At 35.2% G+C, this 16263-nt stretch overlaps 1 protein-coding gene across 2 annotated transcripts in view; it reads right to left on the bottom strand.

Annotated features, from left to right (window-relative positions):
* The window catches only part of LOC145277058 (uncharacterized), a 463659-nt gene extending 447615 nt beyond the window's left edge, over positions 1-16044 (bottom strand). Inside the window, exon 1 of one of the 2 annotated variants that reach the window (XM_080128731.1) lies at positions 15734-16044. In XM_080128731.1, the coding sequence (XP_079984857.1) occupies positions 15734-15821 (88 nt within the window). In that variant the 5' untranslated portion in view covers positions 15822-16044. The remainder of the gene's footprint in view (positions 1-15733) is intronic. The other variant, XM_080128725.1, reaches the window with a different exon arrangement.
* Between the last annotated feature and the right edge of the window lie 219 nt (positions 16045-16263).

Raw genomic sequence — 16263 nt, 5'->3', positions numbered from 1 at the left:
ACGGGGCCAAATGTTGGATATCTAGGTCGTGTGTACCGAGAAAATATTTTGACAAAAGTCTACAGACAATTTTCAATAACAGCAAAATCCCGCCCCCTTTAATGTAGAAGTCTCTAGATGCCGGAAGATTTTTTTCTCTAATACGTACTTTCCTCAGATCGCTTGCCGTTTGAATTCCCTTCCTACCGATTGTTTCACCGACCGCACGAACATGCACGAAATTAAATGTAATGTGAGCAAACATATTGCTGTCTCCTCCCAAGCAGTTTGCCTTCCTATAAATCTAGCTCCTAACAAAGTAGCCTCTTACAATTCAATGGTAAAAAAAATAAATAATTTAGAAGTCGGAGGAGATAGGGAACATTGTTATATTGCATATCCCTCCATATTTACACGAATAAACCAGAAACCAGTAAGAACCGCGACGGTGATAACAATGGCGGCGCTAAGACAAGCCCCGTTCGTCGATACAATATAAATGCACACAGCAACATCAAAGTCCACTTCTTTATAGACACACATCAACGGAATAACTCTTAACTCACCTTAACAGAACAAAATCGCCAGAGGAAGCCGTAAATCGAAATAAAAATAAAAATACAAAACACAAACATCACAGCAGACACAACCCCGGCAGCTTATAAACAACAACAAAAATATCCCATAAAACACTGTGACAGTACAATGTCTACTAGAACACATTCACAACTTTCTTAGTTTCAAATTGATAGAACATACGAATAGAAAACTCAAACAGACGACTTCGTACAGCACATTAAAACACAAAAAAAAACAAGCACAAATAAAAGACGAAAACGACGATCAGCACTGAAAAGCACCTTTGTCTACAACTACGTCCGCAACACGAGTATAAATACGACAGCTTTTTCGACAAGCAGGCAGATCGGCTCAGCATATCAAACTGTGAAGTTCGTTCCGTCAGTAGGCAGCAGACATTAACCCTTCTTCAGTGACAACAGTTATTAAGATAACTACGCTCCCGCCGTCGCCGCATTCGTTATATTGGACACCACCTTTGAAGACTACTCCTCTTTGTCCGTCGCCGCAGCCGCAGTCGCCGCCGCCACCAGATCACCGCAGCAAGGTTTGTCCCGCCAGTAGCAGCAGCAACCGTTACCAACCCTCCTTCAGCGACAGCAGCATTTAAGATTATTCCTCTTCCGCCGTCGCCGCCAACCTCCCCTGTGCTATCGGACAGCAGCTTTTAAGACTACTCCTCTTTCGCCGCCGGCACTGCACCCGTATTTCAGACACTAGAACACCAAAGCCACGTTCCTGTCGTCACCGCACCTGTCACAGCCTGACAATAACACCAGGTCGTCGCCGAGTTCATATCAACACCCGACCAGCATTCCTACCGACGTCCCACTGTCGACACCATATCCTTACACATCAAACAGTTCGTTTCACGGTGGTTTTAACTTTAAATAAAACATTTAAACTCAACCTTTTCGTTTGTCTCTTTCTTACTTCCATATGCTCGGTTTTGTAATAAAATAATATTTTTGGTGCTAATCTTGTTTTATTCCAATATTGATAAATCAGAATCGCACAAAAACGCCTGTACGCCGAAATGTACGCAAATTCATTCAACATTTTTGTTTTTCTTCTATATGAATTAAACAGTAGATGTATATGTATGTGTGTCTGTGTGTAAATATTTAACGGATAAACTTTTAAACACGTAACACTGAAAATGAACAGGAAATAGTAACCATACACCAAAGATGGTTTTATAACAGGTAAAATCTTTGTTTGGATGGATGAATAACGTGTACAGAAGTCGACAAGTTGAAATGCAAAATGTTCATACCAACTTTCCAACATATCTGTATTAGTCTGCGCATGCGTAAAACTAATCATAGCTAAAAGTGGTTTAATTTTTAAACTTTATCTGTCGAATTAGTTCAAGCAGTAGTCAACGGGGTTGAAGCGCTATATGTTTTGGCTTCGATTCTAGTTGATGACTCCCAAGTTATTATTTTTAATCTTTTGAAAGCAGTATTATATATTAGTTACAATATAATTTTCGATTGAGAATTGGCTCTCTAATACTAAATACGAAATCTGCATGAATTAAAATATATTTAATCGTATTTTACGACCGGCAAGTATGAAACTAAATGAAATTTCGTCGGTAACGATTTTTAGCTGGTATTATTAATGAAATTTGCTTGAGTTAGTTTGAATTACGTCCCTTGGCTGTTGACCTCAATATAGGCAGAAAATAGTGGACTTGATGAATTTGCGTAATACTTGTTGTAGTGTCTTTTTCTTTTCTTTTTTTTTAACTTAACACGTAGGTACATAATTAAATTTTTGTACGATTTTGTTTATTTCCTTTATGCGGGTAGTTTTTGATGTTGGGGTTTCAATAAGAAAATATGGTGCAACCACAATATAATAGCGAAATTCGGAAAACGAAAAAATCGATTAAAAAAAATTAACTTTTTAATAATTTCAACTAAAAGCCATGTTATCTACTTCATTGGCATGCCAGAAGTACTTAAATTTTACCGTATTATTAAAAAAATAATAATAAATACCGTATTATTTTTAAAATATAAATAAATAAACACGAGTTTCTGACGTTTATCGCAAAAAATCGTCGCCATATTTCTTTGGGAAGACTTAACGTAATTACAGGGGAAGTAACTCAGTTATGCTTAAAACAAGGAAAAGCGCACAATTTATTTCAAAATTGGCAATAGTTGCACGCTATTTACCTCTCTTTGGAATTCTCCTGGTTTTTTTTTGTTTTTTGTTTGTGTGTGTGTGTGTGTGTGTGTGTGTGTGTGTGTGTGTGTGTGTGTGTGTGTGTGTGTGTTGCTTGTTTTTTTTGTTTATTCCTTTAGCTAAATATTTCATTTTCGCTCATTTTCGTCAAATAATGTTTTCTTTAAAATGTGTTCTTCCTTATCGTGTTTCGTAATTTTTGGATACATTCATTACTATAATGTGACGATTACATGACAATCACGTTGGTTTGTCTTGAAATTCAATATAAAAAATTTCGAATTTCGCTACTGTAATGTAGTTGCACCCAAGTAATAAACTTATAAATTTTGCAACCACTTTCATGTCCTTTTTTCGCGGGGCTATGTGACTTACAGAAGTTTTTTTTTTGGGGGGGGGTTACAATTAATCAATTATTTATTCATATCAAAGATGCAATAGAGTAAAATATGACAACGACTTTTTAAAAATCCTATTTAAATAAAAATAAATTTACGCAACCAAAATCGGTGAAATCTATCTATATATCTATAAAATGGAAATTGTGTGTGTGTGTGTGTGTGTGTGTGTGTGTGTGTGTGTGTGTGTGTGTGTGTGTGCGCGCGCACATATCCCTACCAAACTTCTCTGTCAATTTTCAGTCTACAGACTCGAGATTTGACATAAGGGGTATTGAGATTTAGGAAAATCTTTTTAATCGGTTTTCGGCCAGAAATTTGGCTGTGAAGGGGTCAAAGTTCAATGATTTGACCTTTGAAAACTCTACGAAAAATCTCCGCCAAATTTTGGATCTAAACACTTAAAATATTAGATGTAGGTTACTTGGATATGGATCAAACTTTTTTATTTGATTGGAGCCCAAAACAATAAATGTTAAGGGGTCAAAATTGGGGGTCAATGTTTTTTTGTTTTGTTTTTTTACACAGGCATCACCACATTATCAAGGCCAAGAGGCCACTCAAGGATAAGGGTTAAAGAGTGTACAGTAGAAATTGGACAATATAGTAATCATTAGTAATGAAAAGTCGGTAAATTTGATAACTTATATGGAACGGCTCATCAAGAACTTATTTACGTCAGACTTGAAGACAACCATATTGTAGTCAGCCGGAAAGCAGGAAAACGGAAGACAATTCCACAGTCGTGAAGTTCTAAGAAAGAAGCTTTGTTCATGGAATCTACGTTTAGGTTTAGGCACAGATAAAGAGTGGGGGAATTATTGATAGTGTTTTCAGCTAGACGAGTGTTTCTTGTGAAAGTTTGGCGAGGGGGGACCATAGACTGAAGCTCAGTCGAACACTTTCCATGAAAATAACGATACATCAGAGACAAACTCGCAACATCTCTTCTGTGAGATGGAGGTTGCAGGGAAGAGAAAAGGACATCTCCTACGAGGCTACGATATGAACTCTATCAAGACAGGACAAGTCCTTTCTAGCAGCTCCTGCTCAGATGTGGTAACAGTATTATATAGATAGAGAATTGCATCAGAAGTGAGATATCTACCGGATCGATAGAAATATCCCACCATTTTTACAGCAACCTGTTTTTAAAATGTTTTTAAAAATTGATCTCTGCGGTCTCTACAAAATTACTCAGCCAATAGGGGAAGCTTTTTAATGGGTTTTTGGCCGAAATTTTGACTGCCAAGAGATCAAAGTTCAAAAGATTTGACCTTTGCGATCTCAAGCAAACTATTTAGCCAATTTTGGGTCGAAACATTTGAAATTTTAGATAACATGCAGCAAGCTTTTTAATCAGTTTTGGGGCGAAAATTTGGCTGCTAAGTGGTCAAAGATTACAGAGTTGACCTTTGCAGACTTTACCAAACTCCTCCGCCAATTTTGGATCTAAACACTTGAAATTTTAGATGTAGGTTACCTGGACATGAATCAAACTTTTAATATATATATATATATATATATATATATATATATATATATATATATATATATATATATATTAAGTAATGTGATTGATAATTTAAAATTTAAAAATCAAATTATAATTAAATTAAAAATCGGTTTCATAAGAAGGAACAATAACAAAATCAATTGTTCCTTCTTATGAAACGGATTTTTGATTTAATTATAATTTGATTTTTAAATTTTAAATTATCAATCACATTACTTAATATTGAATTAGCTCTAAGACATTTAACTATCGAGCTTATTATATATCTAAATTACAACGAGCACTTTCTATTTCCTGTATTTTAATTAAACTAGTAATTTCACTGTTACATTAAAATGCACTCAGCTCTTTAGACTATTGTTCTAATCTCCTTTAAATTATATATATATATATATATATATATATATATATATATATATATATATATATGCACATAAAGTTATGAACAGTACATAGTGCCCGAAAAAAAAAAAAAGGCGGGCTGAAGTGCTAATAGAAAATATAAAAAAAAGAGGAAAATAGATGCCCAACTAGGATTTACTATCTTCTTCTCGCACGTCAGTCAGTGCTACGTGGCCATATCCCTCCCTGTATTCGTCATATAATCAGCACCCCACTCTATTAACCTGTAGTTCCTATTTTTTCATTATTTAGAATTTGTAGAGTTTTTAAAAAATCGAAAGTATTAGCTAGATTAAAAAAAAAAAAATGAAAATGTAAATAAAAATACCCGGGCAACGCCGGGAAGTTTCAGCTAGTATTTATTACTTTGTTTATAAAATGTCTGTCTATTCATTTTCTTCTTTCTTTTCTTTTTTTTTCTGTTTTTCGTTATGACATGGCAATTAAAATTGGCATGTTTACGTTTTAATCAGTGTTAATATATGTTGCAAAATAGTTGTGTGTCTAATTGTCACTTTTTGTTTTAAATAATAGTTTTTTAAAGTAGTTCCCATCAACATTGTTTCTAGCGCTAAAAGTTTCTAAATTTTATTTTATTAGTTTATTAGCAGGAAGACGCGTCCGGGATTGAATGATGATCAACGAATGTTACCCACTCCCATATTTTTATTGTCATCGAAGTCGATGAACTGTCCATTTATCGATTAAATGGCCACTTTAGTTGGAGACTAATCGCGGTGCATCTAGAGGAAGCTTCACATGCCTCCCAGCAGTGACTTAACCCACAATACATCTGAACACGTGGTTGAAAATAGGTTTTTAACCGGTTTCATTCTGAAAGTAGGTTACAAGCCGAGACGGCATGGGCGCCACAATTCCAGATTTCCTCTTTTTTATTTATATTTTATACTAGCAGTGCAGTCCGGCTTTTTTTGTTTTTCGGGCCCTTTGTATTGTTCATTTACATTGCACTGTAGAGAACCTACTGTTGATTATATAAAATTATTTTTATATATAATGGTTTGAATTAAAGTTTAAAATGCGAAAGTCAAGTATCATGCTTCAGTTGTGCACTAAGCAGAAATATTCATTTCGAATGCGTCCCTGTCATATCAAAGAATCTACTGCAGATTTGATATACCTGGCCTTACTGCTTGTGCGGTGATAATGGCTTGAATTTAAGTTTAAAATTAAAAAGTAAAGTATCATGTTCCAATTGTGCTTTCATTTCGAACGCGCTCTTGTCATATCAAATAACCTGCTGTTGATTTTATATGTCGGGCCTTTCGGCTTGTGTGGTATTAAAACTTCTGAAATACACGTGATGTTAAGCTGTGTAAGATGTTAACTGGTCAAAATTGTTTGTTCCTTCTTTCATCGGATTATTACGATTATCGATATTTATCGATAGTTATCGAAGACATTTCAGCATAAAACTTATCTAACACCACTGCCATGCACATAAAGTACGTTCGTGTGAAATTTGATAAAAATCGGCACACCTGTTTTCGAGTTCATAGGGAACGAAATGTCTCTGTCTTTCTCTCAAACACACACACACACACACATAAAATTCCGTTTATATAACAGTAAAGATTTTCAGACTGATCTAAAACCTCTTAAATCTTTAGACATACTGGAATTGGGGCGGTCATGCCGTCTTGTCTTGTAACCTACTTTCAGAATGAAACCGGTTAAAAACTTATTTTCAAACACGTGTTTAAACAGGTGTTGCGTAACAGCAGGTGTTGAGGAATTCAGTAAAATTTAGTTAGCAATCTACTTAACCATGCACCTTGCTTTAATTTTATCACTATATGATGTGATCAGACTAAAACTAGTTTATGCCCCAACATCGAATTTTTTTTTTTTTTTTTATACTTAGTGGGGACCGCTTATCAAGATCTGAAGGCCACTCTGAGTTAAATGTTAATTAGTGTTAGGTACGAGGTTTCCAAGCATTTTTCGTATAAGCACTTTTATTGATAGTACACACATGAAACTCTAGTCCCTTTCTAAGTAATCTCCCCAGGTTGCAATGCACTTGTTGTACCTTTCCAACAATTTCTGGAAGGCTCTATGAAAATCCTCTTGTGTGAGTGTGTCAGTGACCTTCATCACAGTCTCTTTCATCTCCTCAATTGTTTCATAACAACAGCCTCTAAGGTTTTCCTTGAGCTTAGGGAATAACCAAAAGTCACAGGGATAATGGTCTGGACTATAGGGCGAGTGAGGAACTGTCTTGATGCTGATCTTAGTTAAATAGTCTTTTACATCTTCAGTTCTTCGCAAATAATTGGTTGTACAGTTCCCACACTGACAACAAACTGTGCACTGGTTGTATCTATAGACACATAACGGTCCCTATCCATGAATTTTTTTGTTTCGCCAATGAACTCTGATGTTCTGACTTCCTTACTCATCCCACACCTCTCATCACACCTCACACTCCCTGCCTTCCTTGAATATCTTATGCCACTCAAAAACTAAAGCCCGTTTGATGCAAGATGGTCCAAAAGCATTCCATATGTTTCTGTGGTATTTTTCCAAGTTTTAAACAGAATTTCATTGCATATCATTCTTTCAAAGTGTCCTCGCGTTCAGATTGCATTTTTTGGAAATTCACCAGCTGAGACATTCAGGCTTTAGTAGTGTGTAATCCAATTTCTGCTGTAGCTGTTCATTTGAGCCTAAAATCATAAAAATTGGTCAGTCATCTCATAACATGTATAGACATAACATACTGCATTTTCAAGAGTTTACGATAATTTTAAATGCCTGTACAAAAAAGTCTGGAAACTTATTGAAGGCAACTCGTATACTGTGAGACAACGCCTACATGATCAGTAGTGGTGGAATCTGGTTAGGGTTTAATTATATAAGAGAACGACTCAACAAGAACTTATTTCCATTAGACTTGGAAACGGTCATGTTATAGTCAGCAGGGAATCAGTCCCTCGGTATTGTGTTCCACAGACGAACTAAGAAAGAAAATCTGCTTATCGAAGTTTTAGGCACAGATAGAGAATGAGGAAATTGTTGACTTGTTGTCGCTAGACGAGTATTTGTTGCGAATGTAAAAAATTCAAATTTCAAATTAAACAAAAACAAAATAAAAATCTTTTTTTTTCAGATTAATGGGGTAGGCTTTAAGGATTCCATCACCATTCTTGGATTTCCAGACGAGATTGTCCAAATTCTTCTCATGATGTATCTAGAGAATAGATTGATGATCCGTAATGTTCTTCCTCATCATCATGATTTTGAATGGCGTCTGGATGTTCAGGTAAAGATTTCTGCATGAATCAGACTTCTCCACTAATTAGGAGAATTATTTTAGACTGGAGCGGAGAGGCTGATTTCTAACAACAATACTAGAGCTTACTTGCTATATTTTCCTCTGCTGTTCAGCTGAAATTCACTGCTCTCCCTTTTTTTACAGAGCGGGGGGGCATAAATTGAAACTCAACCGAGCACCTGCCATAAGATTATCGATAGAACAGAGATAGCCTCTCAATATCTTTTCTGTAAATAAGATGAAGACAGTAGGTGAAAAAGCCCTTGCCCACTAGATTTTGAAGACGGGTTTTGTACCATGTCAAAACAGAAAAGGGTGCTCTTAGCAGCTACTCTCCATGTGTGGCAACAGTACTCCATCTTGGGTGTCAGTACTCCATCATTTGGCTATTGTATAAGTAGAGGCTTGAGATCGAGATACTTCCTGGGGCTGTAGAACGATCCCGCCGTTTTTTCCGGCGATTTCGGCAATGCATTAGATGTACGTCTTCCATTTCCGGTCAGAGGTGAAGGTCAGTTCCAGAAATTTGTCAAAGCATGGTGTATCCTCAAAAATGAAAGCTGTTCATTTCAATTTGGACCAAGTGGAGATTAGATTGTTTGGTGGGAAAAAGATAGAAGTTTGTTTTTTCATGTATTAAATGTAACTAGCCATTTTTTTTTACCTCCCCTACGCGTAAGTGTTGCCTTCTTACTTACATGAAAAGGGGACAGCCCTTCTTATGTAACACCTCATGTTCACTAACTAAGATCCTCCAAATCTTATTCTACGATCATTCGTCGTCATTTATGAAGACGATACTTCCATTTATTACTAACTAGCTCTACCTTCGTATTGAGCACTTTTGAAATAAATACTTAAAGTCTACGCATAAATCTATACTTTTGTATATTAATTTTATGTGAGTAAATTAAGTAGGTATATATATATATATATATATATATATATATATATATATATATATATATATATATATATATATATATATGATGGTTGCAACGTCTTGTCAAACGAGTGCCACTCTCTCAGACACTTAAAGTCCATGAGCCCAAAAATGATTTCCATCGCCACAGGACCATTTTAATAGACACATGCCTGAGGGAGTATCTATACACAGATGATGTTACAGAGTCTTAGCTTTGTACGACAGCTAAGTCTCTCTTTCGATTCAAAATGTTGAGATTCAGCAACAAGCAAGAGCAAGATAGCCAGCAATAAGTTAAACTGCAGACCATCTTAATGCGGGTACTGGTCTCCCGCTTTATGGTTTTTTAAATCAGAGATTTGCTTCTCCTAGAAAGGTTGCCTTCACCACGGCTTACGGGAGCCCTCCCCACCCCATATATATATATATATATATATATGTATACATATATATATGTATACATATATATATATATATACACACACAACACAAACGGTTCCTGAATATCCGACACTAAATAGAAGCTGAAGAGATACACTTTATATTTGAAAACAGTCGTATCATCAAGCATCCTGTTTCTTCTTTTCTGTTTTAAATTCATAGAAATAATTATTGCTATAATTATTTTTAATACCTATAGGCACTAGTGTTTCATCCTTTCAGAATCATCAGTGCGTGAAGCACCCAGGATTTGAACCTTCACAACGAAGCCATCTCTGTCTCTAATTACAAGGAATATAACCCTAGGGCCACCGTCAAACCGCAACAATATTCAAGCGAAAATAAACATTTATAAAAGCATAAACGTTATTAAATGCCGATTTGCAGTGACTGACTGTTTGCGCAGGAGATTGCTCAACTGTTAAGAAACTTCTTAAAGGATTGGAAATAATTATATTCATAAATACACTGGCTGGGTGCGTTCCAATGACTGGTATTTTTTTTATTTCGGTGAATGTCTGTATTTTCTTTTTTTACCGTTCATGTGCATTTCGCAAACCATAACAAAAAATATTTTCCTTAGATCATTTACCTGCTCTTCAGAGACGATCAAACATTGATTAAAAAAAAAAAACGGACATAGTATTCCCCCACAAAAAAAAACAGAGAGAAAAAGCAAAAGGAAGACGCAAACAATCCGATACTCTTGTAGAACAAAAGTAGTTCTCCCCTAACGAGAACAGCACCAGACTACACACCAAGAAACCAAAATCAGGCAAGGTACTTTATCGTTAGTCCAAAAGTGATGACACCCTCACCAACTGACCCAGTCGAATATGTCTATGCGACTGCAGCCGATGTTTCACCGGATACGAAAACTTTAGCTATACCGCAACAGGTACCAGTCGCAACTTTATTTTCCACCAGTATTGGAACATTATTTACGTCACTCAAATATATTACGTGCAACAAAATAATAGCACTCAAACTGTTTTTCAACAATATGGAAGAACTGCCTGGGCCGTTTTGCCCTGCGTTTTTCAAAATAGGCAATTCATCAGTTAACAACACTAGTGGAAACCCCTGAGACAATATCGCCCTTTGTTTGATGGATTATTACAAGCGGGGTTCGAGGTGAGGTGTATTGACCCTTAATTACTTGCGATGGAGTTTACGCACACAAGTAATCAATTGTTTTATTAACTTCTCGCAATCAATCCATGAGATTAATCCAATCTACGACACATTTGATACTGAGCCTTCCCAAATCACATCACAACCACGACGTTCGGACAGGAATAGGAAAATCACTGAGTCCTTCATGGTCCACCCAAAGAGGAAAGAATATTGATACACCGTCCTGAGTTATCAACTTGGGGGGGGGGCGAAACTAACCTATGTTACACTCTAATAGACTATTCCAATCTCAATAAATATGGGAAAACTAAGCCTGAAGCCGACATTCGACACCCGGTACTTGTACTGGGTTAGGGTTAGGGTTACTTGTACTGGGTTGGTCACTGAAGTGTGGTGTCTTCACAGATACTGCACTCAATTAATTGTCATTAAAAACGACCTTGTGTCACATTTTGTTTCGTGCGAAACAAATAAATAACCAGTCGATATCCGGTACACGTACTGGACTGGTGGCTGAAATGTGGTGTCTGCTTAAATGCTACACTCAAATTAAATTGTCCTTAGTCAATCGAGGGCGAAACCCTTATATACTAAGGCAATTTTATTTTTGCAAACTACCAGAGTATCCCCGTTTTGAGGGAGCTGGTTTTCTCCCACATTAAAAACGAACTTGTCACATTTTATTTTACGTAGGGGGCCAAATAGGTATCAGTCGGTATCCAGTTACAAACAGGTGGCTTAAGTGTGGGTTCGTTGGGAAGCAGTAGATATCAGTTGATATCCGGCGAACCAACCTAGGTCGTTCGTCGGCTACGACAAACACCCAACCTATTATATGCATTGCAATACATGTTGGTACTTTATTATGGGGTTCTGTTTTCCTTCGCAATCCTTAACAGGGCTATGGCACATGGTGAGGGTGTTTCGTAATTTTTCTTCCACCTAACAGGATACTGTAACAAACACTCCAATTTAACTTTAAAAAAAATAGTATCAAAAAGATAGCACGGCACGGTACCTTCTCTGAATAAGCACCATTATTTCTTTTTTAAAAAAAAAAACATGGTCTTGTTAAATAAGAAGTTTAAACAATTTACGTGACTGGCATAGGAATTTCATGTACTTATTTGGTGTAAGTAAGATTTATTGAAAAGAAAACGGAGCTTATATCTTGGTTCTTTCATTTTTCTTGAGATCTTATTCCATGCTTTGAATACACTCGTGCATGTAAAAAACACACACACACACACACACACACACACATACATAATCAGGGAGATCCGACATTGCCTGGGATGATCAACCAATGTTTTACACTCCCATATTTTTTATTATCATCGAAATCGGTGAAAGCGCCCATTTTTCAGTTAAATCAATTGATTTCTTGCTCTGGTTGGGGACTCATCGCGGTGCACCGGGAGGAAGCTTCACGTGCCTTTCACCGTGACTCGGTCCACAATACTTTGTAGTCTACATTGCACTGTAGAGAATCTACTGTTGATTTTATAAAATAATTTTTTTATATAGAATAATGCAAAAGTCAAGAAGCATGCTTCAATTGTTTTCTAAACAGAAACATTCATTTTGATCGCGACCCAGCCATATCAAAGAATATACTGTTGATTTTATACGGCTGTTTTTACTGCTTGTGTGGCGATAATAGTTTGAATTTAAGTTTAAAATGAAAAGGTCAAGTATCTTGTTGCAATTATGCTTTAAACAAAAACATTCATTTCAATGCGCCCCTGTCATATCAAAGAAGCTACTGTTGATTTTTATGTCAGGCCTTTCGGCTTGTGTAGTAAGACAACTTCTGAAATGCACTTGTGATGTTAGGCTGTGTAAGGTGTTAACTTTGGTCAAAATCATCTGTTCCTTTTTTATCGGATTATTTCGATTATCGCTTATCGACACTTGTCGAAGACATTCCAATACAAAACCTATTTAAGAACACTGGCGGGCACATAAAGTACCTTCGTGTGAAATTTCATAATAATCGGCCCAGCTGTTTTCGAGTCCATAGGGAACAAACTCACTAACCCACACACACACGCGCGCTAGGGGTTTGCAGTAGTATATAACGTATATTTATTGCAAGTTATTTATTCTATTGAAGGAATTCTGTAAACCGAGGACGAATTCTGTTAACAAAGAAACAAACGTTTGTGTAGCTAACTTGCTATAAGTACGTATTTTGACACAATTACGTATATACACCGGAATGCTTGTATATTTAAAGAATGTTATAGTTTTTTTTTTTCTTAAAATGAAAACGATATTTGTATGTGAAAAATAATTAATGCCTGTTTTATTAAGAAAAGGCGTAAACGTGCTTAAAAAATAATAAATAAAATTCGAGGAACGATCGAATTTATTAAAAAAAAAAAAATAGAAAGACAGCTATAAATGTAATTATGTAAGAAATAGCTAAAAATGTGTAAACATATTGTAAAAATATTTTCTTAATTGACAGTCTAACTGGTCAATAGTCTATTGACTCAATAGATCATGCTTAGAACACTTATTATCACTTCTACTGCGTGGGGATTCCCGGTGAAAAAAAAAAAAAAAAAAAAAAGAAGATTACTGTACGCGCGTTTGTGTTTGCGTGAGTGAATGCGTGTGTGTTACTTATAGATACTTGTTAATCAAACGGGGTTTGTTTTACAACGCACATTGGTACGACAACGCGGTCGAAAAACGAATAGATTACAAATAAATGCTATCAAAGGCAGGATAAGTTACTCTTCTACCTATCTGGAAAAGGTTTGGCTGACGTACACGAGCAAGGCCCCCATAGCGAAATACGCATCGGCTCCGACGTTGTACGCAGTGCGTTCGAGAGAGTGTTCATTATTCCGAAAAACAAAAGGTTTTAGCGTGTGTGGCCCTTTTTTATTATTATTTTGGCTTGAACTTTGTGCTTTTCGGATTATTTTGTTATATTTTTTGTAGGGGAGGAGGAGATTATAGTTATAGGTAATTATTAACAGGAAAATTGGTGCAAGTCCAGATTATCATTAGCACTTGTGGCAATAAACAAAAATAAACAAAGACCTTTATCGTGTACCTACCTGTCACGAAATGTCGGTGGGGTTTGTATTACTATACACATAGATTCGAAAAAGTTGTCAAAAAAACAAAAAAACAAATATATAACAAATAAATGTTAGCAAAGGCAAGGTAAGTTACTTTTCTACCTAACTGAATATTTTTTTAGTGTTTTTATTTAATGTAAAGTGTTTATTCGGCTCGAAAAACATACAGTATATATCGATTGCATTGAAAAATGCAAATGACGGCGGACTCTATGTTGAATACTTAAGTTTGAGAAATGAGTTAAAACTAAAAAAAACATTCAAAATACTGTTTGAAGCCCATCAAATATATGTCAGCCCATGTGATGATAACATATATTGAGTTTTCATGATATGAAGAAATTACTTTTTTCAAAAATACGTACACAAATGGCCACCACTGATAACATAAGGAATTACATTGTTTCATGTCCGGAAAACTACTTGTTTGCGGTAAATTTTAATGCAATATTCATTTTCAGCATACTCGAAAAACTACGATAGTCATAATTTTAAAGGCGAGTGTTAAGGTGGAAACAAAGTAAAAAAAATTACCAAAAAAAAAAAAAAAAGCTTTCAGGCAACCCCCTCAACCCCCTAAAAAATTATCACTAGGTTGGCAGAAAGTGGTTGCTCATTTTACGTTAACTTTATATAGGAAAGTGATCCCCTACTTTTTGAAAAAGTAATTTCTTCACATCATGGAAACTATTTCTCTGCGTCACTTTTAAATGTTATATTCGTTTTCAGCACCCCCGAAAACATACAAAAGTCATTGTAAAGTTTGTTTTTGTTTGTTTTGTTTTGTTTTTTGTTTTTGTTTTTTTTTTCTGTTTTGTTTTTTTTTTTTTTTGTTTTTTTGGAGATTTGGAAAAAAATCTAGACATTGATTGACCGATTGCATCATATTAATTTGGTAATTCTTTGTAGTTTTAAGAAAAGAAAAGATATAGTATTAGTAGTAGTAGTAGTAGTAGTAGTAGTAGTAGTAGTAACAAGAAGAAGAAAATAAAAATAAAATCCTGTTCGATAAAAAATTAATGAATGGAGAGAAACGAAAAATAATGCTAAAATAAGAAAATAGGTACTTATGCACTTTTGTTATAGTGCTGAAATAATAACGTTATTATTTTGAAAGACATTCTTAACATGGGGAGGGGAGAGGATTTTGTAACTATTTTGTGTTTTAACAATTTAATAAAAAAAAAAAAACAGAAGTTATCGTGAAACTTGAATTTAACATGAAAAACAAAAACTATGTAAAATAGCGCGGTAACAAAAGTGCATAAACACCGAAAATAAACACAAGTCGTTTTCATTGATCTCTAAAGAATCCCTAAGGGAAAATAAGTTGTTTGATTTTTTCTACGTGGAAAGGAAAGAGAAAATTATTTTTCTACAGTGTTATTAGAAAATCGTAAAAAAAAGAAAAGAAAACATCGTTACAAAATAAATAAAAAAAGTAAGTTTAATTCTTGTTAAAATCAAGTTCCGTTCGCCTTTGTTTATGTTCTTCGTCAGCTGATCATTCTGCTTCTTCACGATGATTGGTCTGTAAACGTCACTTTTGAATAATGTCTACCAGTTTTAAAATATTCTGTTACTCTTAAAAAAAAAAAAGTTCGTTTGCATATGTAAACACTAATCAGAAGTGGATTTTCCAGTGCATTTGTTGTGAAGAATCACCACAGACAGCGATCAGCTGGCGAAGAATATAAACAAAGACGGGCGGAACTTAATCAAATCATACATAAGACTAATGTGACAAAAAAAAGTACTTACTTAAAGAAAGAACAAATATAAAAAATCTCATCAATGAATTAGACATCTTGAAGGAACGCATGCTGTAACTCAAATGACTTGAGCGCATATACGCAATGCAAGAGCACCTGCAACTACTACTAAGTTACGTTCATTAAGGGGCGTGGCCTTCGAAGTCGTTGCTAACATGCAATTGGGCAACCCAGTCGATTCTTCGTTGGAATGACCTATGATTCGGCTCTAAGCGAGGTCATTGTAAAATGTGCGAGGTCATTGTAAAATGAACCGCTTTACTTACAAATAGGCGGAGAGTTGGATGATTACTCGCGGGCCGCGGCGGCGCGGTGCTTTCCAAAAAGAAGTGCGTTCCTTTTAGTTGGCGCGAAGGAAAGAATGCATGCATATATATATATATATATATATATATATATATATATATATATATATATATATATATATATATATATATATATATGTATATATATATGTATATATATATGTATATATATATGTATATATATATATATATATATATATATATGTATATATAT

Source organism: Euprymna scolopes, chromosome 1 (genome assembly GCF_053919585.1).
Source record: "Euprymna scolopes isolate OS-2025 chromosome 1, ASM5391958v1, whole genome shotgun sequence".
Classification (NCBI taxonomy): domain Eukaryota; kingdom Metazoa; phylum Mollusca; class Cephalopoda; order Sepiida; family Sepiolidae; genus Euprymna; species Euprymna scolopes.
Note: the sequence above shows the minus strand (reverse complement) of the source record. Positions and strands in the feature narration are given on the sequence as shown.